This window comes from Chroicocephalus ridibundus, chromosome 4 (genome assembly GCF_963924245.1).
Source record: "Chroicocephalus ridibundus chromosome 4, bChrRid1.1, whole genome shotgun sequence".
In the NCBI taxonomy this organism is placed as follows: domain Eukaryota; kingdom Metazoa; phylum Chordata; class Aves; order Charadriiformes; family Laridae; genus Chroicocephalus; species Chroicocephalus ridibundus.
The window spans coordinates 16,782,836-16,808,884 of record NC_086287.1 but is presented as its reverse complement, the minus strand read 5'-3'; the positions used below and the strand labels follow the sequence as shown (position 1 = coordinate 16,808,884).

At 40.5% G+C, this 26,049-nt stretch overlaps 1 protein-coding gene across 3 annotated transcripts; it reads left to right on the top strand.

Moving 5' to 3' along the window:
- Positions 1–460: 460 nt before the first annotated feature.
- On the top strand, positions 461–24,917 carry HPS5 (HPS5 biogenesis of lysosomal organelles complex 2 subunit 2). 3 transcript variants are annotated; one of them, XM_063334259.1, is made up of 23 exons: positions 461–583; positions 2,261–2,430; positions 2,869–2,979; positions 3,122–3,186; positions 3,815–4,007; positions 5,500–5,633; positions 6,923–7,138; positions 7,482–7,553; positions 7,786–7,874; positions 8,877–9,055; positions 9,282–9,440; positions 10,467–10,626; positions 12,872–12,995; positions 14,760–14,906; positions 15,709–15,783; positions 16,284–16,882; positions 18,217–18,340; positions 18,541–18,696; positions 19,241–19,360; positions 19,647–19,760; positions 20,089–20,195; positions 20,894–21,179; positions 21,643–24,916. In XM_063334259.1, the coding sequence occupies exons 2-23, from the start codon at positions 2,323–2,325 to the stop codon at positions 21,701–21,703; spliced, it is 3,399 nt and encodes a 1,132-aa protein (XP_063190329.1). In that variant the 5' UTR covers positions 461–583; positions 2,261–2,322; the 3' UTR covers positions 21,704–24,916. The 3 variants fall into 3 exon arrangements, with proteins under 3 accessions (XP_063190329.1, XP_063190331.1, XP_063190330.1); XM_063334260.1 differs by lacking the exon at positions 461–583 and adding an exon at positions 588–713 and having other exon boundaries at positions 21,643–24,917; XM_063334261.1 differs by lacking the exons at positions 20,089–20,195; positions 21,643–24,916 and having other exon boundaries at positions 20,894–21,147.
- The last annotated feature ends 1,132 nt before the right edge of the window (positions 24,918–26,049 follow it).

The window sequence follows — 26,049 nt, the reverse complement described above, 5'->3', positions numbered from 1 at the left end:
AGGGGAACGGGCCGCCGCCACTGCGCGTCCCCTGCGGTCACGTGGGGCGGGCCGGCTTCCCCCCTCCCGTCCCCCCTCCCCGCTCACGTGACAGCCCCTCCCCCGTCGCCATGACAGTAGCGGGCGGAGGGGGGAGTGACGGGGCGGTAAACAGCAGCGCCGCCGCCGCCCCCCCCCGCCCCCGGCCCGCCGCGCCCGGCCCTCCCCGTCACCCGCCGTCACCCGGCCCCGCGGGACGCAGGCCCCGCTCGTCCCCCGCCATTGGCCCCGGCTGCTTCGCTCCCAGGTCGGCGGCGCCGCCGCCACCGCGCTGCGGGGGAGGGGCCTCCTCCCCTCGGCAACGGCCCGCGGCGGGAGGGGGCGCCGCGCGTCAGCGTCACGTGCCCAGGGGCGGGCGGGCGCGCGTGACGCAGCTTCCTCCTGCGCGGGCGCGCCCGGCGTGACGCAGCACGGTGCAGTCGCGCGGCCCCGCCCCTCCCCCCCGCGGGTCACGTGCTTGTGCTGCTGCGGGGCGGGGCGGGGCCGCGGTGCCGGTGACGGTCGGCGGCCGTCGGCGTGAGGGAGCTGGGACTGGGGACTACGGGTGAGGGGACTGGGCCGCCGGGAGGGTGGTGATTCTTGTTTGTACGTCTCTCTGAGGTGGGGTGCTGCCTTCCCCGCTGGTCGGGGGCTGCGCCGCGACCTGTCGGCGGGGCGTTCGGTGCCTGCCGGTGGTGCGTACCTGCGGGAGGGGAGGCGAGGCGAGGCCGGCGCGGTCCCGGGGAGTTGCCGCGGTCCCGTGGCCTAGGTCCCCGCCGGCGGCAGCTTTTGCTCTTGCAGCCGTCGGTCTCGCAGCGGTGGTGCTGGGCTGTGAGCGCCGGTGTGAGGCCAGTGGGAAGCCTTCGTCCCCTGGTGCCGGCCTTGCGCCGCCCGGGCGGCGGCGGCCCTCGGGGGCCTCGGTCTGAGGGGAGCGGCTGGGCTGGCGGCGGCCACTGCCCGCCCGCGTTGTGCCGACAGCTGTTTCTGGAGGAGTTGGGGTGTTCTTCAGAGCTTGTGGGACACTTTGCTTTACTCAGCGTACCTATCTGAGAGGAAGCGAGATGGGTTCGTGGTGCTTCCCTCCAGCTGGGGGCTGGCAAGCGGGCGGCGGGTGCTCCGAGTCCGGTCAGACGCCGGGGCAATCGCTGGTTCCCGAGAGCAGAGTCCCAAGGCAGGATTTAAGATCTCAGGCTGGCAGATTTCTTAGGTCAGACAGAGTGTGTAAAGCATGCGTTAGGGTGTCGTTCTAGACTGAATAATCCGGAACAAAACAGTCCTTTCTTAGTCACGTTGTGCTTTTTATCGGTGGAGTGGAGCCATTCTCAAATCACATAATTTAAGATTTTTAAGACGTTTTTGAGAATTTTTGAAAAAACAATTTTCAGTGTCTCTGGCTAAATGTGTATCTTCCCTTTTCCCAGTGCCTGGTGAGAGTAAGTGTTCCCTTTTCTTATAAGGAAATGTAAAGTTTCACATGATAGTATTTCTGGGAGAGGGTTGTTTAATTTATGGGATTACATACTAAACATTATTTAGAAATTCAAAGGCTTGAGTATGAAGCGTAAAAAGTTTTTTTTAAGCAACACAGAGATCTAAACTTTGAAAATCCCTCAACAAGAGATTCTTTTAAAGTATGTGCTGTTTAGGAAAAACGTGAGGTTGCAGCTTCAATAACTATTTAATTCTTGGTTTTCACTCTGTTATCTATCAAAGGAGGTACTGTGGTAGGATAGTTTATACGTAATTATGTATAGTTGTATGAAAAATGCACGAATGCAGGTAATTCTAAATTTGGTATCAGTTGAGGTTAATACTCCTTAAATTTAGTTTTGGGGAAGAAGATGATGTAGGTATAAGATGCCAATGCTAAATGCTTTCTTTGTGTAAATTAGTTTAAAATTAAGGGTGCCTGTTGTGGAGAGAAGTGCATTTTACCATAAACCAAGGCTTTTTCCATAGGTAGACAGAACTTGTTTCACAGGTGGATGTAAATATATGTTAGAGCTACAATTTAAATATTTCCAAGTTTGGTATCTGGCAGGTTAAGTTTTCTGGAATGAACTTCAACAAAAACTTCTCATAAACGAAGTAAGGGTCTAATTTTGCAGCCCTTGTGCCTTTTTGGCAAACTGAAACCTGGTGCTCTTTGAACAGGAAGGCGTTCTGTGTTTCTTTAAACACAGAAAAACAGATGTAATACTAAAAAGGTGAACTAATCAAGAACTTTCTTTATTTTTGGCAGGTGCAGCTAAAAGCTGAAGTTGTAATGCACCCATGAATGAGTAGTGCTAGTCTGGTACATCAATGGCCTCTGTGCCAATAATTCCAGACTCTTACAACCATGTGTTGGCAGAGTTTGAATGTTTGGATCCGTTGCTTTCTGCGCTCAGGCTGGATTCTAGCCGTCTGAAGGTGAGTTTGTGGTGTTTGGTGGTGTTTTTCCTTATCATTTTTTTTTTTTAATTAAATAGTGATCTTATTTGGTTTATTATCTGATTAACCCACAGGATTCTTCTTGTTTTATCTTTGTACTTTGGGTGCGTGCATGCTAGTTTATTGGGGAAGAAGTAGTGAAGACAAAGGATCCTGTTAATCTGTATGTGTGTTTTCTTAATGCAGCTGTGGGGTAAATAATACATCCTTACACGGTTGCTGTCTTCTACTGTTAGCTCTAATTGCAGAGAGTGTTATTTTAATATCTTTGGCAACTGTGCTGCCAGTGTTTCTGGAGTGGTATATACAGCTTGCAGACAATTAAGCCTTTAAGAAATAACATTAATGCAGGAAATAGATACTGTTACTAGTATGTACTAGCAGCCATCTTGTGTATTATGATTTTTATTGCTTCAGTGCACATGTATAGCTGTGTCGAAGAGATGGCTAGCTCTAGGCAGTTCAGGAGGAGGACTAAACCTTATACAGAAGGACGGCTGGAAGCAAAGACTCTTTCTCGCTCATAAGGTAAGGGTAAAGAATTCTATACAAAAATTTCCAGGGAAAATGGGACTGGGGAAGAGACATTGTTTCAAGTAAATTTTTATTAAGTCAACAGGTGTTTTCAGCTTTCACCTTTACCTGTGCTGACTCCTATACTTGCTTTCAGGAAGGTGCCATTTCCCGGGTTGCCTGTTGTTTACATGATGAAGACTACGTTGCTGTCGCCACCAGGTGAGTGATGTACTTACAAACCTGAATCCTAGATAAATATTTTTAAGTAGCTTCTAAGTTTCAGACTTGGACATCTACTGACAACTTAGAGGGAGGCAGGGATTTAGCTGGTAGAGGCCCCTGCAGAATAATTCCCTGCACAGACAGTTTGCTTAACTTTTTTTTTTCTGTAATAATTGTTCCAGAGTAAGTATTATTTCTGTAGCAGAACATCTGTGGGAGAGCTAATGCATGTGAAGTTATGATGACAGATGTCTCCCTGAAACCTTTCAGCATCAAAAGAAATATCTTCATTAACTTGGTAGAGTAAGATTGGTGGTTAATACCACTTACATTGTTCAAAATCCATTTAAATGCTTATTTTTCCGTATCCTCACTGGCAATTCCAGTAAATGTGAGAGTAGCCTTCCAAAGCTGCTGATACATCGTAGTGCAAGGAAGGACGCTTACTTTTCTTCAGAATTAAGAATGTGACGCTTCTTGAAAACATGCAACCTCAAGCACAGGCAGTTCTGAGATGTACTACTTTGCGTAGATTTTCTGTTTCTTTGGAATAATGCACCTTTATAAATGATAAAACATTAAAAGACTTATTCTTAAATTGTATTTTCTTTTTTAATTGTTGTAGCCAAGGTCTTGTAGTAGTCTGGGAGCTAAATCAGGAACGCCGTGGGAAGCCAGAACGGATTTATGTTTCCTCAGAGCATAAGGGCAGAAAAGTGACAGCTCTATGTTGGGATACAGCTGCCCTTCGTGTTTTTGTGGGAGATCATGTGGGAAAAGTATCAGCCATCAAGATTAACACATCGAAACAAGGGAAGGTAAAATGATGCATACTTTGTTTGAGATGAAGAGGTTCACAGGGATGTGTGGAATCTTTTTCTTATTTTGGTAAAGTAGAACAGAGGGAACTTGCCAGCTGATGAAATTCTGGCAGCTTTGACTGTTGGGATGAAGAACCAGTCTCTTGAGACAACAGTAGAAATTGTAACTCGTGAACTTCCCCCACACCCTCTTTTAGCTATTTTAGTAATGCAACATAGAAATGCTTTCAAATGTACAGAATTAAAAACTCGCCAAGCTTATTCCTCTTGGAATTTACAAGTATTCAAGCCCAGAGTCTTGCTGTTTCTGAGCCTGCTGGATTCCTTAGGCTGCAGCTACAGGTTCAGCTCTGTGTTTTAGTCCTTAGGTCAGCTGTTGTTCTGAGGAAGGGCAATCCCAGACTCTGACTTTGCTTGGCTCTGTCTGGATGTTCTTACTCTTAAAAGATGTGGATTAGTTAAAATAAATGGTAGGTGGACGTGTAGCTTACATACATTACATTTTGTGCAAAGGGCACAAAAATTAATGATACCAGCCTGATTTCTAGCCCTTGAGTGTTCTTTATGTTCTACCATTACTAGATCATTTCCTTCTCCTTTTAACCTGTAAGAAGGAGCACAACCTGGAAATAGGTGTGTTCCTCCAGGTCCTTTCTAGCCCCCTCAAAAGATTTTGATGGAAAATTGACTTAAAACTAGCAAGACTATTGCCTTTAAAGAAAGACCAAAAAATTCAACTGTGGAAAGAGAGGGAGAAGGAGAGGAGAGAAGGGCAAGGCCCATGGAATACATGTCTGCTCATTCATTTTTTAATTTCTCACATAATGCACTTTGTTGAAGTAGGGAATTGACACATTCCTAGCAAAGAAAAACATGTTGAAGCTGTCAAAAGTGGTGACCATCTGCTAGAAAATTTAAGTGTAGTTCCCAGTAGTTTCTTAGGAGTAAGAAGTTTGTCTATGACTTTGTTCTGGCACCAGTGCAAACTGAGACACTTCTATAATAAATAGTATTTGGGTAATGGTCTGCAGGATGATCGAGAAAGTGAGTTTATGTAAACCACCTAAATTCGATGGAAGTTTTTTTTAGTATCAAGTAATCCCTCAGGTCTGTCTCCATAAAACCAGTGACTGAAAGTACACATGGGGGAGAACTGACAAAAGCACAAAACTTACAACAAGAAGAATAAAAAAAAACCTTTAAATGTTAGAAAAACACACTCTCTGTAAAAAAAATGGCAGGATGCTACAGGCATTTTTTTTTCCCTTAAAACCTTCAGTAATGGTTTTGGGAAAAGGAGGATTTAGATTTTTATGCCTCTGAGCGTTGAAGCCTTGTTTTGCGAGTGAGAAGGAACTGCTTTCTTATGCCATGTATTTGTAGCATACATGAGTCTTTTCTGAATTTTATGATTTTAACTTAATGAACTAGTCCTTACTTTGAACTGAGGCCCTGTATGTTTTCTTTTTTCTTTTCTTTTTAACTGTAGGCTGCTGCTACTTTTGTGATGTTTCCTGTTCAGATTATAACCACCGTAGATTCTCGGGTTGTTCAGCTTGATTATTTGGATGGAAGACTGCTCATATCTTCACTTACACGCACTTATTTGTGTGATACTGAGAGGCAAGTTATGTTTTATTTGTAAAATATTGGACTTTATGAAGTCACACAGTTTCTGAAATGACTCCTGGAGATCATCTAGTCCTATTTTCCTGCTCAAAGCAGAGTCGGGTAGAGTAGATTATGTGGGACTGTGTCCAGTTAGATTTTTAACATCTCCAAGGATGGAGACTCCGCAAGCTCTCTGGGCGACCTTTTCCAGTGGTTCATCACCTTTGCAATAACAGAGCTTTTTCTTATGTTGAAATGGAACTTCCTGTATTTCCATTTGTGTCCATTGCCTTTTGTGCTTTTGCTGGGCACCACGGAGAGTAGTCTGGCTCTGTCTTTACTCCCTCGTCAGGTATTTATACCTGTCAGATCAGATGAGTTCCACCCCTGAGCCTTCTCTGTTCCAGGCTGACCAGCCCAACTCTTTCAGCCTCTTCTTATAAGACAGATGCTGCAATCCTTTTATCATCTTTGTGGCCTGTCACTGGACTTGCTCCAGTATGTCTGTATCTCTTGTACTGGGGAGCCTGGAACCGGACCCAGCACTCCAGATGTCTCACCAGTGCTGAGAAGAGGGGAAGGATCACCTCCCTTGACCTGCTGGCAACACTCTTCCTAATGCAGCCCAGGAGGCTTTTGGCCTTCTTTGCCAAAAGGGCACATTGCTGGCTCATGGTGCGCTTGTTCACCAGGACCCCCAGTCCCTTCTCTACAAAGCTTCTTTCCAGCCGGTTGCCCTGTCCTGGTGCCTGGGGTTATTCTTCCCCCAGTGCAGGACTTGGACATTTCTCCATGTCTGTTTATGTAGCCCATGTTTCCTCAGTTTGTCTTTGAAGATGTTGGGGGGGGGCAGTGTCAGAAGCCTTACTGAAGCAAGATAAACAACATACACTGCTCTCCTCTCCTCTGTCAAGCCAGTCATTCTGTTGTAGAGGGCTATAAACTTGATTTCCCCTTCGTAAAGCCATGATGACTATTCATAATCACCACCTTAGCTTTCATGTGGTTGGAAATGGTTTCTGGGATCATTTGCACCATCACCTTCCTATCACCAGGTTGACCAACTGGTTCTGCTGGAAAAAAAACCCTTCATGATCTGACCATTTATTTAAACTAATAAATATTTCTGCACCCTGTCTTTTGTAAACTTTATGCAGGCTTTATATTAGCAGTAACAGACTTTTTTTTTAAGCACCAAAACCAATTCAACAACTAGGATTTAGTATTATTTTTCAAGAACAATGTAAAATTAATTAAAGCCTTTATTAATGCTGCCTTAACAAGTACATTTTTTCCATTAGAGAGAAGTTCTGGAAAATTGGTAACAAAGAGAGAGATGGAGAATTTGGAGCATGTTTCTTCCCTGTTGGGAAAAACAGTGTGAATCAGCAGCCATTAATATATTGTGCTCGACCTGGCTCAAGGATGTGGGAGGTGAACTTTGACGGGGAAGTACAAAGCACACATCAGTTCAAGCAGCTGCTCTCATCACCACCTCTTCCTGTTGTTACTCTCAGGTAGAAGCATGAGTGCTGTCAGTGATAAACTTGCTGGGGCTTCTAGAGTAACTGAAAAGAACTGCCTTAATACTGAGAAGATTAAATAACCCCCTGGTGCAGTTAAGCATTAATCCTAGCTGTCATCTTAATATGTTCTCCTCTAATAATGAAAACCGGTATCTGAGTTATCAGAAATGCCAAAGCCTTGATTCTGCAGGCATGTCTGTGTGACTACTGCAATGAATGCTGCTGTCATTAAACTATGTTTATGTAAACCAGCCTTGTACTTTCAGGGTTAAGAATATTATATTAAGGAAGTGATACTGTTGTAATTGTAATGGATACTAATTTTACTTTACAGGCTGGATCCTCATTATACTAGTTCCAGCTGCTCTCCGCAATCTTTATCTTTCCCCAAGCTACTGTATTTGGCGTGAGTATTTGTCAGCATAACTTCCTGTAGATAAAGTAGACTTAAAAATAAAAAAGTTGTATATTCTCCTAATTTATATTATCAACTTTATCTTTTTGCATAAAAATTTCCCAAGTATCATGCTAAACAAGTAACTTCTCACTTGCTGTACTTAAGCCAATGCCGCCCCTGCATATTTTACAGTGGCAACCACAATTTACTGTTGCACCCTTAATGTCTGCTCTGCTTGCAGTGAGCACTGTGTGATGACCTGGACAGAAAGAGGCATTTATATTTTTCTGCCCCAAAGTGTTCAAGTCTTGCTCTGGAGTGAAGTAAAAGGTAAACTAAGAATCCTTGCTTTATAATGTTGTCTGTTATGTTTGTCACTCTTGAAGTCCTTGGCAAACATGGAGCCTTTTCAAGCTTAATTTCTGCAGCTGGACTGCAGAACATTGATCAGAAAACTGGTTTTCCTTGTCATCTGTCAGGCATATCCTTGAATATTAACCCTCTCCCGACCTCTTCCAGCCAACCCCTCCCTCCACAGTTCTGAAAACTTGCCTGAGAAACAAAACATGGGGTAGAGTGAATCTTAAAATGCAGTAATCAAGTAGTGAGAAGTAATAACCTGCAGTATTAGTGAGGTAAAGCCTGCAGTATCTTTTCCTCATTTCTGTTTATTGAAATTTATTGTCAGGTGTCCTGTGAAGCATAATCTGGCAGCTTAAAGCTGTTTTTTCTAACACCTGTCTAATTTGGAGCCAGGAAACGTATTTATTTGGCAGATGAGTGAGGCCTCATAAACTGCTTTGAGTGTATGTTTTTAGGCACAGTCCTAGAACAGTTAGTCATTGTCAGTCAGTCTTTTCCTTCCCCTTCTCTACTCCCCTTTTGGTGTTAAGTTTCCATTGCCTTTGTCATGGAGTGTTTGCATATAGCATAACTAATTTGAAAACTGCTGAAAGGTCGAAGTGGTTTTCTACTAGCAAACGTTTTCCTTCTGTTTCAAAGCTAACAGGTATTTCTCATCTTTATCAGTCTTCAGTTTTTCATCCCCCCCCCTTTCAGAGGAAAAGGAAACTTTCAGTAACTTCAGTGTACTTTTTGAATGCTTTCTAGAAGTGCAGCTCTGTAAAGTTTTGATACTTTACTGTGTTTTATAGTTTTTAGATGTTAGCATAGCACTCTTCAGTGTTTGTTTTCCCCGTGCCACTTGCACTACAGTGTATCAGGCGTTTGCAGGCAGATGGGAAATATGTTTTCATCTTCTTTCAGGAACAGAAAGGAATGTTTTCTAATTATTTCAGTCCTTTAGATATTTCTGTGCATCTGATTTTGCAGATATTCAGGATGTTGCGGTTTACAAAAGTGAGTTGTTCTGTCTGCATACGAACGGAAAAGTGGTGCACCTCTCCCTTCTGCTGGTAGACCGCTGCATAGAGCGTCTGATAAGAAGAGGGTTCTGGACACTTGCTGCCAGAGTCTGTTGTCTCTTCCAAAATTCAATAATTTCTTGCAGAGTAAGTAAATACCTCTTTGTAAACGTGCAATGCAACTTCACTCTCATTCCTGTCCCTCTCTTCCATTACATTCCATAGGTTTCTGAGATTCATATTCTTGGGGTTTTTAAAAAGTCTTCTAAACATTATACTTTTAGGATGAAAATTAGCCTGCATATATGGTACCTTTTGCTTTTCACATGTGCATTAGAAATAATAATGTTTCTGTTTCCCTGTGTACTTTTAGGCAAGAAAAAATTTGCCTCTAGACAAGCTGGAGCACTTGAAGTCTCAGCTGGATGCCTCAACCCAACAAGATCTCATTACGCAGATGGAAGAACTAATTTCAAAGTTGGAACCTCTAGATTCTGCATGCAGCAGTAGAAGGAGCAGTATTTCATCTCATGTAAGTGTATTGGTAATGCCAAAAATGTTACCTGCGGATTTTGTCGTTACAGCTTAAAATCACCTCATTGCTCACTTTGAAGATGAGGGGTTTCATTTTTAGCATGTCTGCTATAGCTGATAATGCTACTTTCTAAAATCAGGTGGCGTACAGAGGTATGAGATACTACTGCTGGCATTCTTTAAGCTCTTAGACCTCTGTCTTTTTTCCATATTATTTTACTGCTAATGGTTGAGATGTGGGCAAAGATTGATACAAAGAAGACTTTCTCCACAGCTGAGTTTAGTGTCTTAGCATGTTTCAGTAGAGGTCATCTTGATTGTAACTGTAGTTTTATGTGGTGAAAACCGAATGTTCAAATGCTCAGAACTATCCTAGCTGTATTTAAAAAGTTGTCTCACTTCTATGAAGCTTAAGCAGAAAGCTCCAAGTAAAAAAAAAATCAAAGCATGTTTCTTGTACTCTTTTACCCATAAAACTGCTTGGTGTTGGCTTGGCTTCCCAGCAGCTTTTCAAGAAAGGGGAAGTATTTCATAGTTAACATGATATTAGTTGCTGCTTTCACTCTTAACAGTGTTTAAAAAACAAAGTAATCTAAATTCCTTCTTGATGTGGTAGACAAGCTTTGTTTTTTCTTTTTCATTAGCAGTTGGGAAAATAAACTACATAGACTTACCATGAGCAAAAGAGTGTACAGGTGTCCTGGTACTAAAGAGTTTTGCAGGGTCCATAATTGTGCTAGCTGGGTATGGTTAACCAGCAGAAAGAATACGGACTCTTGGGTACACAGGTACAAAGGGGTGAAGTGACAGTCTCAGATGCAGGACTAAAGCAGAGATTGTTTGTGTGTTACTTTTCCATTCTGGATGTGTCAAAAATGTGCTGTTGTATAGCACTTTCCCAGACAGTGAATTATGAAGTGCTGTGAGGTTATTTGTGTGGGTATGGTTGGTTGAGTTCATTGCAGGAAGTTTAACAAGGAAGTACAACTAGCACAACATCTAGCTCCTCTCCCTTGTCTGACAGGAAAGCTTCAGTATCTTGGACTCTGGAATATATCGTGTTATCAGTCGAAGAGGCAGTCAGTCAGATGAAGATTCATGTTCTCTCCACAGTCAAACATTCTCGGAAGATGAGAGACTTAAAGAATTTCCTGCTCACCAGGAAGACGAGCAAGTGGAACTTGGTAATATTTCTTAATGAAAATATATTATTCAGATGCAATTTTTATTTATTCTTCAAGAATTTGATTGGGTTGGCTCTGTGCCAGTATCTCCAGACATACCGAAAATTTGAGGCCAACCCTGGGGTAATTTCTTAATGAAAATATGTTATTCAGATGCAATTTTAATTTATTATTCAAGAATTTGATTGGATTGGCTCTGTGCTCTTATTTTCCACTATCAAGTTATCCATTTATAAATCCTCCCATTTGATCAATGGGAACACAGTCACCCCACCTTCCAGTCAAACTCCTTGAACATTGGGGTGAAAGGCTGGCTCCACAGAAATCCAAGCTTAAAAACAAACTCAACACAGAAACAAAACAAAAAGTCCAGAGGGCTTTTACCAAGCTAGGACTTCACTCAAATTTCCACACAATTTTTCTCAAACTTCTGTGCAATTCGGCATTAATGCTGAGATTCTCTCAGCTAACTATGCCATTGTTAATTGAACTTCAAATGAGATTTGTTTGCTGACGCTGTCCTTCCGGTAATAATAGTTCCAGGAAAGAATCCTAATCTTAATCTTGGCTCTGGTTTTATATTTCTTCAGGGAAAACAGCAGGCTTATGATTAGTGTTCTTAACTTTCTTGCAGGGTTATGTTTGTAAAGGGAATCATCTCTTACATGTGTATGCATTAGCACAGGGATGATGGAATTGTTATTAGCTAACATTTAGACCATCTGGGGAGCTTTTTGTATTTCCTGAAAAATACCTGTCACTGGGTGAAAGCTAGAATGAGACAATAATGGGTCTTGTTCTTTGCTCTGGTTGGGACTGGGAAGGGATGCAAAACCTGGGATGATGAGGAGCTGGTTTAGTTCCAGGTATGGTAGAGGGGCTTTCCAATAAAAAAGCTGCTCTTCAGCTTTTGCAGAGAGTAGGTGCCAGTTGAGGATGGAGAAGATTTGGGTGCTGTGTTGGAGGGAAAACCACGATGGGGAGGGAGAGGATAGGAATTAGTATTTACTCCCCTACTTGTCCGTAGTGTTATCCTGCTGACAAAGCTACAAGTGGTTTGTAGCACTTACGTTTACGTTTACCTCTTTACCTACATCACTATAAAAACAACAGGTGACAAAACTTGAAAGGAAGTGTATGTTTTCCAATATTAAAACTCTAAAATGAAGGGATGTAGCTTTTGAATGTCAGAAGATAGAAAAGTTGGATTGGTTCAACAAGAGATAACAAATTTTCTAATTATTTCAAAGTAGAAAAGTTCTAGATGCTTCTTGAAGCATGTGTACTTAATGTGGTATTGAAGAGAAATGGACTTAATGTTTCCCTGCTCACATTTACGTAAGATGTCATAAGTTTTTAGGTTTCTAATCTGCCTAATGAACAAAAGCAGCCTTATTTACAAGCAATCGTAAAATCAGTTGTGACCTTTAGGCACTATCTAGAGAGATTATGGATACTGATGGTAGAATTTCTGTAACAGCATGGCATCTTTTCCTCTCAACAGTGTAGACAGTGCTGGCTTGCAAAATGCAGTGTCATCCTAACTTAAAAGCATCCTTTTTTTCTCATTTGCACCACTTAAAGATCCAGTGTGTGTTTGTACCCGGAAATGATTAATCAAACACATTGTAGGTACTGTTAGAGATATGAAAGTGAAAAGGAAATAGTCAGTGAGTCTATATTTCCTGTGATTCTTATCAAAAGCCAGAGAGCCATGGGTTCAATTATATTTTGAAGTTGGTTCAAATAGAAGGGTGATTTGTACCTTAACCATGGCTTATGCGTCTCTGTATGTTCATATGTGATTTAGGTTTTAGGAAATGATATGATGAGAATAGATGTATGCCACAATACTTAATTCTAGATGCTTAAGTAACTGTCAGTCGATTAAATCAAAATTTTGTCCCCTAAATGGACTGTAAGGCTCCTTTTCGAACATAGTTTTCATAGAGTTGTTGATCACGGAATCCTTATGGTTTCTCCTTATGGAAGAGACTGATCATCATTGGCCTTGTTATAGAGCCAAAAGACTATTAGCAAAGCAGACCTACCGGGTTCAAAGTCATTAATAAATGGCCCTTGAAACTAAATAGCACTTTTCTGGCTCCCCACGTTCTTGAATATTAAGTATGGAAATATCCCATGCAGGTTATCCATTAATGAATTAGTGACTTGCAGTTTTTTCACTGTTCCATTTTTGCCAGGCCAATGTTTCATGACTCTTTATTTCAATTCCATTTGTTAGACAATGTATCTCATGCATCTGTGACGGTTGAGGCTGACCGGAATGAGACATTTCTCCCATTCAGTATTCCTTTGTCATTTCGTTCCCCATCTCCTCTCGTCTCTCTCCAAGCTGTCAAAGAAAGGTAAAACTTGCAGCAGGTTCACTCATCCATTACATCTTTCCCTTTTCTGTCCTCTGAATTTGTAGCATTGTCTGGTTTAGTTCATACTCTGTTCTGCAAAAATGTAACATCTGAACTGAAACAGTGGAGATGCAGTCAAGTTTGCTGGACAATTTAAAGATTCCATCTTGACTCTAATGAAGATATGAAGAGCTGCTGTTAACTTCAGTGGGGCCAAGATTTTAACATCAGTTTTTAAATGGCTAAGAATGTTTAAATGTCTAAGAATTTTTAACATTACCCTGTAAACCGTGGTTGTGGTTTGTATTCAAAGCAAACTTATTGGATATTGTTTGGGGATTTTGCTTTTCTGGTACTTAGATTTCTGAAGAATGAGTGAGGGCTTCCTGTGTTGCTTAGAGACAAACATTAAAATGTTCAAAGCATGTTAGATATTGCTAAAACACGCTTGCAAAGTATACCATGTGGTCTGTCATCTCCCCCCCACACCTTTCAGTGAATCTAATCAATTCCCCAAGTGTTTATGGAATAATGGTACCTTATACCTGGTGCAAGTGAATATAGTACTGTTTTATGCAGAAACCAAATTGCTACTTCGAAACCTGCTTTTAAAAAATGGTGGGTGGGAGGGGACACACAAATATAAAGGAAATAGTCTTAAATACATAACTTAATAATTTGAAAAAGAAGGTGTTTGTTAGTTTCTTAGCTAAAATATTGGTCACCCATAATAATGGTCTGAAAAATTGTGTAGCCCTCCCTTGATCACTTAGGTATGTGAATTATGCCCTGCAACTAAAAATTGTAGCTGATGTCAATCATGTGAGGATCTCAGAACAACCTTCAGAAGTACATGCAATGTTTTGAATTCTTTCTAAACCGTAAGCACATTTTAGGACATTTCTACTAATAACGACAACTAAATTTTCAAATATTCACTATATTCAATTTATAATTAAATAAAATACTATCATATTTACAGTTAATTTTTAAAAGTTTACCTTTAATCCTCCTGTATGTTAAAGTCCAATTGTCCTTTCTCTCTTCTGCAACAACCTTCAACTTTTGGTATACCTCAGTGTAGTAAAAGATGCCATATTCTCTGGCAAGCAAGTAAAAGGGTTGCTTTTTTTCTTGATGCTCTTAAACTAGTTCTTGGCCAGAAAGCAAGGAGGTGATTTTCTTGTTCAACTCTTGATGACCTAGTTGTCTTCATGGCAGTGGTAGAAATAATTGGGTTTTGGTATGTTCACTGGGCTGTCTTTTTAATAAAATATCTGAAGGGACAGGGACTGTTGATGTGAAAAGGACATTTTTAGTGAGCTTTGTAATCTGAAGAATTAATTTGGAGTATTGAACAACTGTTTCTTACCACCAAGAGGGACATAATTTCCTAATGATGCTTTCTGTTTATAAGCTTTAAAATGCAATGTAGCCAATCCACATTTATTTGCGTACAAATATATGCTAAAATCTAAGTGCTAATGTTAGCATGTGATCCTGTTTCTCCAGCAGCAAAAAACCCAAGTCTTAAATACTTCAGGTTTTTATTCTGTGCTGGAAGTATGGACCATGACTGAAGTACGAATTTTGAACAGCTTCTGAGTGAGTTTTGCTCTTGTTGGTCATTGCTGCTCTCATCCGTTTCTCAAGAGTTCTTCAGATTATAAAGTTTTCTGAAATCATGGTTTGAATGGAAAGAAGGTTCTTGATTTGTTTGGTTTTGAACTTCCAATTCTAAATCTTTGAACTTCTGACTCCTAGTGTTTCCAGCTTTGTACGCAAAACTACTGAAAAGATTGGCACACTTCATATAAGTCCTGATACTAGAGGGAGGCAAGAAGCAAAGGATGACGAGCCACTGCAGGAGTTGACTGTTAGTCTGGTAGCATCTCCCCAGGAAGAGAAAGAGTGAGTGTAAAATTACGTTTTCCTAGCAATTGCATTTGCTGGGGATTCTGAGGATAGCAACCTAAATTAAAAACTACTGTTTCAAATAGAACAGCAAGCTCAGTGTTAGATTTTTCCAGCTGCTTTGATTATTCTGGTGGGTTTCACTGGATCTCCCTGACTCCTTTCCTAGAAGCTGATTAAGCAATAAACACTGCTGGGTGGTGGTGCATGCAGTCTTCACAGTGCTGTAGTAACTGAAAGCAAGAATGTAGCGTATTACATACACTCAGTGAGAATTGCCGATCTGTGATGCTCGTTATAGTTATGGACATGAGTCCAACAGTTCACTTCCTGTCCTTTCTGAGTGGGGAGTAAACACTTTCATCTCCCTAAAAGGATTTTTTTCTTTTTTTAAAATAATGGTAGCTATAAGACATTGAACTTTTTAATGGTTTTCCAGTTAATAACAGAGCTAAGTTATTTCATATTCCAATGATTTGCTAACTTACTATTTTGGACTAACTTTAATGTAGTGGCACAATACTGAATTTTTATTCAGGACCTTCAGAAATCTACTGTAGTTGGAGTAGAAGCCATTATAGAAGGCCACAAATAATAGTATTATTGGTTGCTTTTCATGTCCAATTAATCCATAATGTCTGTTGAGCTGTTCCTTCTTTAGAAATGAAAACTTTATGTTTTTTTAATAAAGGAATTGCTATTGTTTCCTCAGAAATTTGGGGAAATTTGTGAGGAAATATTCATTTAAATTATTAAGCATAGTACTTAACATAAGACTGAAATTAATGTGTTTTTCTAGGTTAGAACCACAGAGCTGCCAGCTTCCAGAGGAGGACTATCTAAGAGATCTCAATGCTGCCACAGCAGAAGCTATGTAAGCAGAGAAACTTTTTAGTGTATAGATATATTGGGCTTTGGTAGCAAAATGGTTGGTTTTTTTAAAAAAAATTATTATGTTTTTTTTTAATTAATTATGTACATGTAGGAGTAATGCTGTAAACGTCTATTAACATAATCTGAAGGGATCTCATTTGGTTAATGATTTGTTTCCCATATTTAAAACGAAGCAAAACCCACTAAAAACTTATTTAGATACTCTAGCATTATCCTTTTGTCCTAACTACAAGCATAGTTTAAAAAAACAAAACCACCAAACAAACAAAAATCCATTCCGAAAGAAATCTTGAGGCACTCAGAGTGTACTAATATCAAATGTAGGCAGCCTAAGTAGCCTAAATTGTGTTTGCACTTGAAGCAACAACTGACTGTAAGTCAAGTTTAGGAGTATACTGAGTTACACACAACATATAAGATGCCACAAGTGAAGTAGTATCTAACTGTCAAGCAACTTAGCAAACTTTTTTTATGCTACAGAGCCAAACTGCAGGATCCCCTGGTTTTGTTAGAACCGCAGTGTATGAGAAGGGTTTTACAGGAATGGCTTATCTATCTAGAAGAAAAGTTCGGCAGCAAAGAGCATTCTGCTTCCTCTATTAAGAAAAGCAAGACTGTGTGTGTCGAAGAAGAGAGGGAAGTCCTGGAGGAAAACCCACGACTGGATCCAACTGATGGAGACCCATCAGACAAAGAACAGAGTATCTTGAAAGACTGCTCTGAAAATACTGATGACACCTGTGTAAGCAAAAACATGTGTGAAAATAGTACTGATTTGAAGGGACCTTTGGATTCCTGCTTTCAAGTGTCTCCTCCATGTGTCATAGCACCGGATGTTCAGAAAGATCTTGTTGAGTTGACAACACTGTGCTTTGAGCTGCGTGTATTTTCTTGTGGAAATGGTGAGGCAGAGGAAAGCTCTGATGGAAGCCTGCCACTATCAGCTTCATGGACTTTGGCTTGTAGGTTTATGCGAAGCTACTTCTTTCTTTTGGATTTAAAAAGACTAAAGCAGTGTATTATAACCATGTATTCAACCATTCCTAATGTATGGGAAACATACATCGCAGGATTGAAAGGTAACTAATGCAAGTTTTACTACTAGTAAACTGAAAGTAAGGCTGTTTGGTGAAGACATTCCCATTTGTGTCTGCAAATTTCCCTTCTGCAGGCGTAGTATGGGGGGTGGGGTGGTTAGGGTGTAAGAGTGTTTGTTCTGGTTTGTGGTTGGTTGTTTTTCCCCCGAAGGCTGACTTATGAAGAACTGCTAGCTCCTTCGAGAGACTGTTCCTTCCCTTTCCCCACTTTGCAGTTCTGAACTTTTTAATTTATATGGAGCTTGTTGGTTTACAATCACACTGTAGTGAAGACAGACTAGATCTATTTAAAAACAAATACATGTGCTTCAAAGAGCAAAAGCATCTTAATTAGAATCATATGTCTATTAGAAACAAGGCAAAAACTTCAGTATTTGCACTGGAAACAGAAGATTCAACTTGTGGAGAAATGTGGTTAATGTGAAACAAAACTGAATGGAATAGATGGTTCCATGCAGATGAATGGCTTGTGGTCGCATCAGGCTTCCTCTTTGCACAGAAGTCCTTTCTGATCTTTTTGATGCCTCTTTAGCCCTGTTGAACGAAAGCTAACTGATTATATTGCAAAATATCTTCCTGATTATTTTGGAAAACAGAACTTCATCTGTTCTCTCCATTCAGCTTCTGCTTTATGCATTTCTTTTAAGAGTGAATTAAAGTCTTAGTATTGATTTTGCGCCAACAGAGAGTAGTCAAACAGCAGAATCTTTCTTTGAGGGTTGGTATCTGGTTATTTGGGTTTCTGGGAATCTGTTCACTATTTGGATTCTGAGCACCCTAGGAGTGAAAGTAATGCATGCATTCCCAGTTTGTCCTCAGTTGGACGGCACTTTTACCTGTAGATTAATACTTGCATTTCATCAGGATCAAGGTTTGTGTCCAAGCTGAAATTTTATTTTATTTTATTTTCATAGATTTTTTCATAGATTTTCATATATTGCAAATTGCAATATATGAAAACTGATGCAGATCTGCATTATATTCATACTCCATATGTCCTGCAGTGTGCTATCTTTTTCCACATGAGAGAAAAACCGCCTCATCAGAAGTCTAAAGAGTAGTAAAATACATCAAGGGTATTATTCCATGCCTTAATTGTATCATTCTATAACTGTAATTTGCTGCAAGTGCAGATTAATGATGTTGACTTCTATGCATTGAACAAGTAGGCTCTGTTCAGTTGTTACTACTGTTGACTATAGAGTTCATGAAAGTAGTGATAACTTTTTTTGTCCTTATGCTTAACAACAATTGTGTGTGTTAAGAAAACAAACAACTTGCCCATATCTTGTAACTTTTGTGCTGATTTATTTCAGAACTAACTTGTCACAGCCCAGTGGCTTTAGCAATGGAAAATGAAGATATGTTGAAAATACTGAAACAGCTGCATGACCTGGGGCCTTGGGATGATAGCCCGCTGTTGCTGGTGCACGCTCAAAGGTTTGTAGGCAAGTTCATTCTTTCTCTTCTTCGGTGTTGTTAACTTGCTAGCAGGAATTGGTTCACTTAACACTTCATGAAGCTTTCTGGGAACCTTTTAGAGCTTACTTTTCAGTACTATCTTGAACTTGCAAGAGATCTTGGAAAAATTATAATTTTGCTGTTTGGTACTGAAAACAGTTTTTATCCTCTCTCTCCAGGCTTTATGAAAAATTTGGGGAAACAGCTCTTCGGCCCTTGATCAAGTTCCACCCCTCTATTTTGCCTTCTGATATCAAACAGCTTTGCAGGAATGATCCAGCTCACTTTTTAGCATATTTAGATAGTCTGGTGAAATCAAAGCCAGAGGATAAAAGGTAAAAGGAATATAGATTCTTAATTTGTCTGCTCTCTTCATCATGCAGCTGTGTGGGGATGTTTTGGTTTGGGGGGGCTTTTTTTTTTTTTTTTTTTTTTTTTTTTTTTTTTTTTTTTTTTTTTTTTACAGTTTCTGTATCTATCTGCTTGGTGTTCCTTAGCATTAGATTCCAATTTATTTTGCCAGTTTTAGTTGGTCTCTCAGACTGTGGTGGTTTTTTGTTAGATTAGATGCTAACTTTAAACAGGGTTTTTCTAAATAATATTTTCCATGCAGCTGACTATTTTTGTTCCTGTGCCCGCAGTTCAATATACCAAGGTTAGACAGGGTTTAAAAAAAAAAAAAAAAAAGCTGGGGGTACCCTACCTACAAACTTGATGGTTTTCTGTGGTCCCCTCAGTTTCTGGAAACATAAATAATTCCAGGCTTTTCTGTATTTAATTTTACATCCATATTTTGAGGGCTTTTTCTGCACACAATCTCTACTTCGCCATATCTGGTATATTTAAAATTGGTTGGTTTTTTCCTGTTTTGTTTTCTAGGTCATCTCTCCTTAGATCTCTTCTGCAGCCTGAATCTGTACGACTGGATTGGTTGTGCTTGGCAGTTTCTCATGATGCGCCACAAAGAACAAATACTGTGGATGCAGAAGGAAATCCCAGGTACAGTAGGGTTCACCCAAGGTCCTAAGAGCAGTAAAAAGCTTTAACAGGTCTGCAGGCTTTTGCTTTAGATTTTGTAAGACAGTTTGGATGTTACTGAATCCTTTGAGCATTTTGCATATTGCAGAATTGAGCAGTCACTCTGAAAAGTGCTTCTGCTGTACTGAGACTACGGTGTCTCGTTCATTTTTCCTTCTCTTTTCATATACCTGCCTTTCTCGTAGAGAGAACATAACATTATGGAGAAAACGATTAATGCTTTAAAACTGAATGTCTCATCTTCTAGGCCACGATCGCATTTGTTTACCTGGGGCTACAGCCAGCTTATTCTGCTTTTGATTAAACTCCCAGCTGATTTTGTTACAAAAGAGAGGATGGCTGACATCTGTAAAGCACATGGGTAAGAAGAAAACTTGGTAATTATTGATATTTGGTTAGTTGGTATTCTGACCCCAAAAAGATATAAATGAAAACCACCCATCTGCTCCTTACTTGGACAGGTCCTTTCCTGTTTTGAGGATGAATATTATTGACTGTCCAGTTTAATGTACCAAATACCCCTTTTGGCTAAGGGGTATTCCCTGTGTCCCCACTCTGCAGTGATTTCTGGCAGTCAAGAAGTTCTGTTCCTTCTGTCTTCGCTGATATTTAAATAGGCATTTAATTGTTGTTGACTTTAGTTTAGACTGAGTATTTGATTCCTGGAAATCTTTACTCTCTTATTCAAGATTCTGGCCTGGATATCTTTTTCTCTGTCTGGAGCTGGATAGAAGAATAGAAGCCTTTACTAATATTGCTCATTTGGATGATTTGAGCCTGTTGAATGGAGAAGATGGTTAGTGAGTCTTAAGCTGTGTAAACATACTTCTGTAATATAGGAACTGCCCTGATTATATACTCATTCAGTTTGTCCAAAGTTGAGCTGAACTTTTATTTTTGAAGTGTTTTGGTAGCACTTAACTGTGTGTAGTGCAGTGTATTTGAAAGACATAAATGGGTGTTACATTCTTGTATCTTCACAGTGTGCTTTGTGAAATCAGTTGTGCTAGAAAATGCTTAAAAGTTCAAGAACGTAGAGTTGTTTATCAGCTGGGAGTAAGAGCTAAACTTGGTGTTGTAGATAGAGGAACAGCTAGCCTCCCTGCACAGCACAAAACTCCCCCCCACTACCCGTGCACACAGTTACAATCAGCAAAGCATTGTATCACGTGACAGAACTAAGAAGAAAATTCCCAGTAGCCCTAAGATGGACAAAACAATTCTTTGTCTCTTGACTTAATCCAAAGCCTTAAATACTGAACTATTGTGAAGCTTTGTGTGTAGTTCACGACTGAATCTTTACACTGAGTCAGTCAAGGCAGTACACTTCTGTACACAATTTGCTGGTTGATAACACATGATTTTCTTAAATCTTCATAGAGAAAAACGGAATAGGTAGCTTCCCTTCTAAGTACAGATATATTTAAAATAGTAGTCTTAGAATAATCCTTGTTTTGTTCTACAAATAATGCAACAAACTCATTTTACATCTAGGTTCCATTCCAGAGACTATAGAAGAATGGAAGTTTCTTCTGCGTCTTGCACAAAATCACAGCACCACTTTCCACCACCATGGCCCACAGAACGGGAAAGTTGTCAGCAATGGTAGCCCGAGCTGCCCAGACTGCATCACTGTAGAAAACGTAGCGCTCTTACTGGCAAAGGCCATTGGCCCAAATCGTGCCTTGCCTCTCTTGCAGGAGTGTGGCTTGACACTAGAATTGTCTGAGAGATTTACTGGTGTCTGTGAGATACTGAGAATTGCTGAGAAAAGGCAAAGGTAAGATGACACGAGAAGATCCATGTATGCTCCCTATTCATTTTGGATCTTCTTGGTGCTCTAAACTTTCTTTTCAGTTAACAAGAAGATAAAATACTTCACACTTTTACCTCAGATTTTAAACTCAGCTGAAAGCTTTTCTGTTTTTTAAGATCTATGTATTGTGCAACATAGACATTTTAAAATTAAAAACAAGGAAACAGGAAATCATACATTAAAGATGTATGTGAAGAAGATTCTCTGAAGGAGATATCTGTCTTAGAGAGTCCTGCACAGAACTCTGATCTGGCCTACCCCTTCTAGAGGAGGCATGCATGGTGATGTCATGATGTTACTTCTGAAATACAATCATGTTTTTGACAAACTTCTCTTTAAAATCAAACCAAAACTCTGTTCTTTCTGTTGTTGGCTTTTTTTACTGTTTGACTTATTTTTTTTTTTTCTCCCTTTGCTTTAATTGCAGAGCGCTGATTCAGTCCATGTTGGAAAGGTGTGACCGGTTTTTGTGGTCTCAGCAAGCATAGAAAACAACTTGGGAAACTTTGGAAATGTTTTTTACTGTAACGATTTTATATTAAAGTGCCTCTTAAACTCAACAGGCTCTTAAAGAAATGAACTCCTGTCTAAAAGTTCAGTTATATTGAGCCAGTCTCCATCTGGCAGGTGTCCGACTGGGAACTATTGATGGTTCTTCCTTATCCCTTTGGAGATGAGTTTTGAACTCTAGAAGTTAAATCAAAGCAATCTAGTATTTATGTTGAAATTAACCTCACATATTTATGAGAAGAAAATTCCTGAATTTATTTTCTCAGTCTATATGACTTAAGTGTTAAGAATATGAGCCCCTAAATGTTAAATTATGGAGTATAAAACTTTTTGTTTGTTTGCAAACATGAGAAGCTATTTCTTGCAAATATGTAAGCCTGTAATTATTTAATTTTCCTGTAAACGACATTGACTTTTTGAAGTTACTGTAGAAGTACTTTTTATGATACCGCCCCCCTTTAAATTATATGGACTGGTCTTGCCCATTTGAAATGCATTAATTGAGCCAAATCTTAAAATGGGAGGGAGATATTTTTCATGAGTGGATTAATGGTTAAGAATGGTGATCTACAGAAGAACTTGTTAAATGAACTTACTGTTAAACTCTTAAGCGTGACATTTCTAAATTCCTCTTACCTATTTGTGCAACATGACTATAAACATCAGTTGTGATATTTCAACAAACCTCGGGACAGTGGAATTAGAATCACAGAATCATTTAAGCTGGAAAAGACCCTTAAAATCATCGAGTCCAACCATTAACCTAACACTGCCAAGTCCACCACTAAACCATGTCACAAAGCACCACATCTATGCGTCTTTTAGATACCTCCAGGGATGGTGACTCAACCGCTTCCCTGGGCAGCCTGCTCCAATGCTTGGTAACCCTTTTGGTGTAAAAATTTTCCCTAATATCCAATTGAAGTCTCCCCTGGTGCAACTTGAGGCTGTTCCCTCTTGTCCTGTTGCTTCTTACTTGGGAGAAGAGACCAACACCAGCCTCGCTACAACCTCCTTTCAGGTAGTTGTAGAGAGCAATAAGGTCTCCCCTCAGCTGCCTCTTCTCCAGGCTAAACAATCCAGTTCCCTCAGCTGCTCTTCATAAGATTTGCGCTCTAGGTAGACCCTTCGCTAGCTTTTTTTTGTCCTTCTTTGGATGCACTCCAGCACCTCAATGTCTTTCTTGTAGCCAGGGGCCCAAAACCAAACATGGTCTCTGAGGTGTGGCCTCACCAGTGCCCAGTACAGGGGGACGATTGCTTCCCTAGTCCTGCTGGCCACACTATTTCTGATACAAGCCACAATGCTGTTGGCCGCCTTGGCCACCTGGACACACTGCTGGCTCATATTCCGCTGGCTGTCGACTAACATGCCCAGGTCCTTTTCTGCCAGGCAGTTTTCCAGCCACTCTGCCCCAAGCCTGTAGCGCTGCATGGGATTGTTGTGACTCAAGTGCGGGACCCGGCACTTGGCCTTGTTTAACCTCATACCATTGGCTTCACTCAGCTCATCGATCCAGCCTGTCCAGATCCCTCTGTAGAGCCATCCTGCCCTCCAGCAGATCAACGCCTCCCCCCCAGCTTGGTGTCTGTAAAATTACTGAGGGTGCACAGATCATTGATAAAGATACTGAACAGAACCAGCCCCAATACTGAGCCCTGGGGAACATCCTTTGTGACTGGCTGCCAACTGGATGTAATTCCATCTGCCACAACTCTTTGGGCCTGGCCATCCAGACAGTTTTTCACCCAGTGAAAAGTACGCCCATCCAAGCCATGAGCAGCCATTTTTTCTAGGAGAATGCTGTGGGAAACTGTCTGTCAAAGGCTTTACTAAAGTCCAGGTAAACTTTAAATTCCACAATGAATGTTGACATTTTGGAAAGTGAAAGGACCACACGTGTTGTTTTAATAAAAAGCCGAAGGTTTAAATATTTTTAGATGGATGCTGTCAAGAAAGAAGTCTTTTTAAATATCTGCTAGAATACTAAGACTCACAAAATCACTTGGATTTTATTTGTCACTTACAGAACTATGCTTTGTACCAGTACTCTTTCTGCACTTTGTACATTTTTGAACAAGTTTCTTTTTATGCTTCTAGTTTTGGCCCTCTTCACTGGCAGACTCTTGCATTTTTAGCAGGAGGCCATGGCATCTGGTCAATATTTGATTTTCACAAATGTCATTTAAACAAAATTTTAACACATGAATTGGAACTAAGTTTTATTAAAATCTGAAATTTTATCATGAAATTACTTGAAAAATATTTCTTTATAAAGCATCTTTTTATGTTGTCTTACAGGACTTGTGCTGCAAAATAATGTTTTTCATCAAAATAGGACTTAGTAATACAACTTTCAGACTTTTGAGAGGTGTCAATCTGACTATTTAATCTCAGTTGCAAAAAAGACTTTACTGTGGAAGACTGGTTACTTCACTAGAGGAAACGAAGTTACAGAGAGACAATTAGTGGCAGGCATTTGTCTGTTAATTGTGTTGCTTGTGGAAAAGCCAATACAGAACTACTTCTAAAAAAGAAAACTTAAAATCTTTTGGTGTTTAGATTTTGATATCAGAAACAGCACAGATCTTTCTATGGGAAACACCCCACGCTCTCACAGTAGGACTTGGAATAGGAGCCAGGCACCTGCAGCGTGTGGTGAGGTTACACAAATCAGATGATGCTGGTGCCTGTTCTCTTCCCTGCCAAATGAGCAGTGCTGCTACCTCAGTGGCTGTTGTGCTTGACTAACTCCATTTCATACAGTGTGTGAACGTAGTACAGCTTTAGCTGAGTACTTGTGTTGCCCTCCTTAGAGGAAGCTGGCTGGCTTTCCAAGAACGTACCTGGCTTATTTCTGTATGTAATGGGTCCACTTTATTTGCTCTGGGTATTTTGTGTACACAGCAGTTTCTTACTTCAGTGCGGTTTTTGTACATTTGGTTAACTTCAAGTGAGGGTTGGGACTTTTTTGGGTTTTTTTAAGAATAAATCATAACTTTCCATTCAGAGCTTTTCTTTTTTTTTTAATTTTGTGTCAGAATGGTCATACAGCTAACATAATGAGAAGCATTTGTTCAAAACTGGTGTCTAAAGTGAGCTTCTGTTGATGATTTCACCTAAATTGGCCATCAATAAAGAGTAAGGATTTACTCTCTGAAGAAGAGTTGGAAAATCGCTATTTCCTATTCTTGATACGTGTGTTTTCATCTCATATGGGTAAGATGAAGGGACTGTGACATGGTCTGCTGTTTAGAAGTTACAGTTGTACAAAGCAATGCCCTCATCCTAAAGCTACAGCCCCTGCCAGCTCTGGGCAGGCACCTAAGCCTACACCACTGACAGTTTAAGCCAGCCTGTGCTGGAGCAGACGAGCTGCAGCTCATCTTTGGGTTTGGTGACTGACTGTTGGTGGAGGGGACCCTTGAAAAGCAGAGATGAATAAAGGGGGCTTTGCCTCAAGCAACTTTAAATAGAAGCGGTGGTGGTGGTGGTCTCTGTCCCCTGCATTATCTGTCCTGTCACTTCCCCCTCACTCCCCCCCCCCCCAAAAAAAATAAAAGCCTCATACCTTCCTCAAAATATTATTTCACTGCTAGAATCATCATCAAAACCTATAGGGAAATCAATTTTATTTAAGATAAATGTCTGCATATGCAATCTGTTTCTTGAAGAGGGGCCAAGTTTGCAGTAGTTCTACACATCTATGAGCTTGAGGCCAATGCCGGTAAATATTCCACACAGCACCGTGGCGAAACTCCTGAACTGAATTATTTCCAGTCTAAACTTACAAAAGGTGCTGTTACTTCCCAGAATAAGGAATAACTGCATCTATTACTGTGCTTGAGCTGGGAATTCACCTTGTCCCCTTTATCAATCTGAGGCTTATTTTGATTGCAAAATGCCTACATTGTGGAATGTTTGCAGAACGTGGCTTGCATTTATAGATATTTAGTGTTAAAGGGTTTGAGGTTGCTTTTTATCTTAACTGTAGCCGAATGTACGAACCCAGAAAACGGTCTCCCAGGGGTGCCTATATGTGTTATGTTTACCCAGTGTGCACACGCAGCCCGTGTTTTAGTGCTAGGCCAGAAAGAAATACTCCATTCAAACCCTTCTGCATGCTCAGAGGCACTTTCCAATTTCTGTTGCAAAAGCAACAGTTTTGGCTGCGGCTTGTTTCTGTGTGCCGAGGGCTGTGACCCAGAAAGCAGGCCAAGAGGATACGGGAAAGCAGTGGTCAAGCTGTTCCCTGCTGGAACAAAGCTGGTGCTTTACCTGTTACTGTCGGGAGCTCCAGCATTGTCGTCACTGCCGCCCTCCT

Bases quoted from the DNA above. Each gene is read 5' to 3' on its own strand.
- HPS5 (XM_063334260.1), top strand. From the start codon at position 2,323: ATGGCCTCTGTGCCAATAATTCCAGACTCTTACAACCATGTGTTGGCA. The intron at 5,634-6,922 runs GCAAGTTATGTT...TTTTTCCATTAG, and splicing joins TATTTGTGTGATACTGAGAG to AGAGAAGTTCTGGAAAATTG. The intron at 7,875-8,876 runs GTAAACTAAGAA...CTGATTTTGCAG, and splicing joins GCTCTGGAGTGAAGTAAAAG to ATATTCAGGATGTTGCGGTT.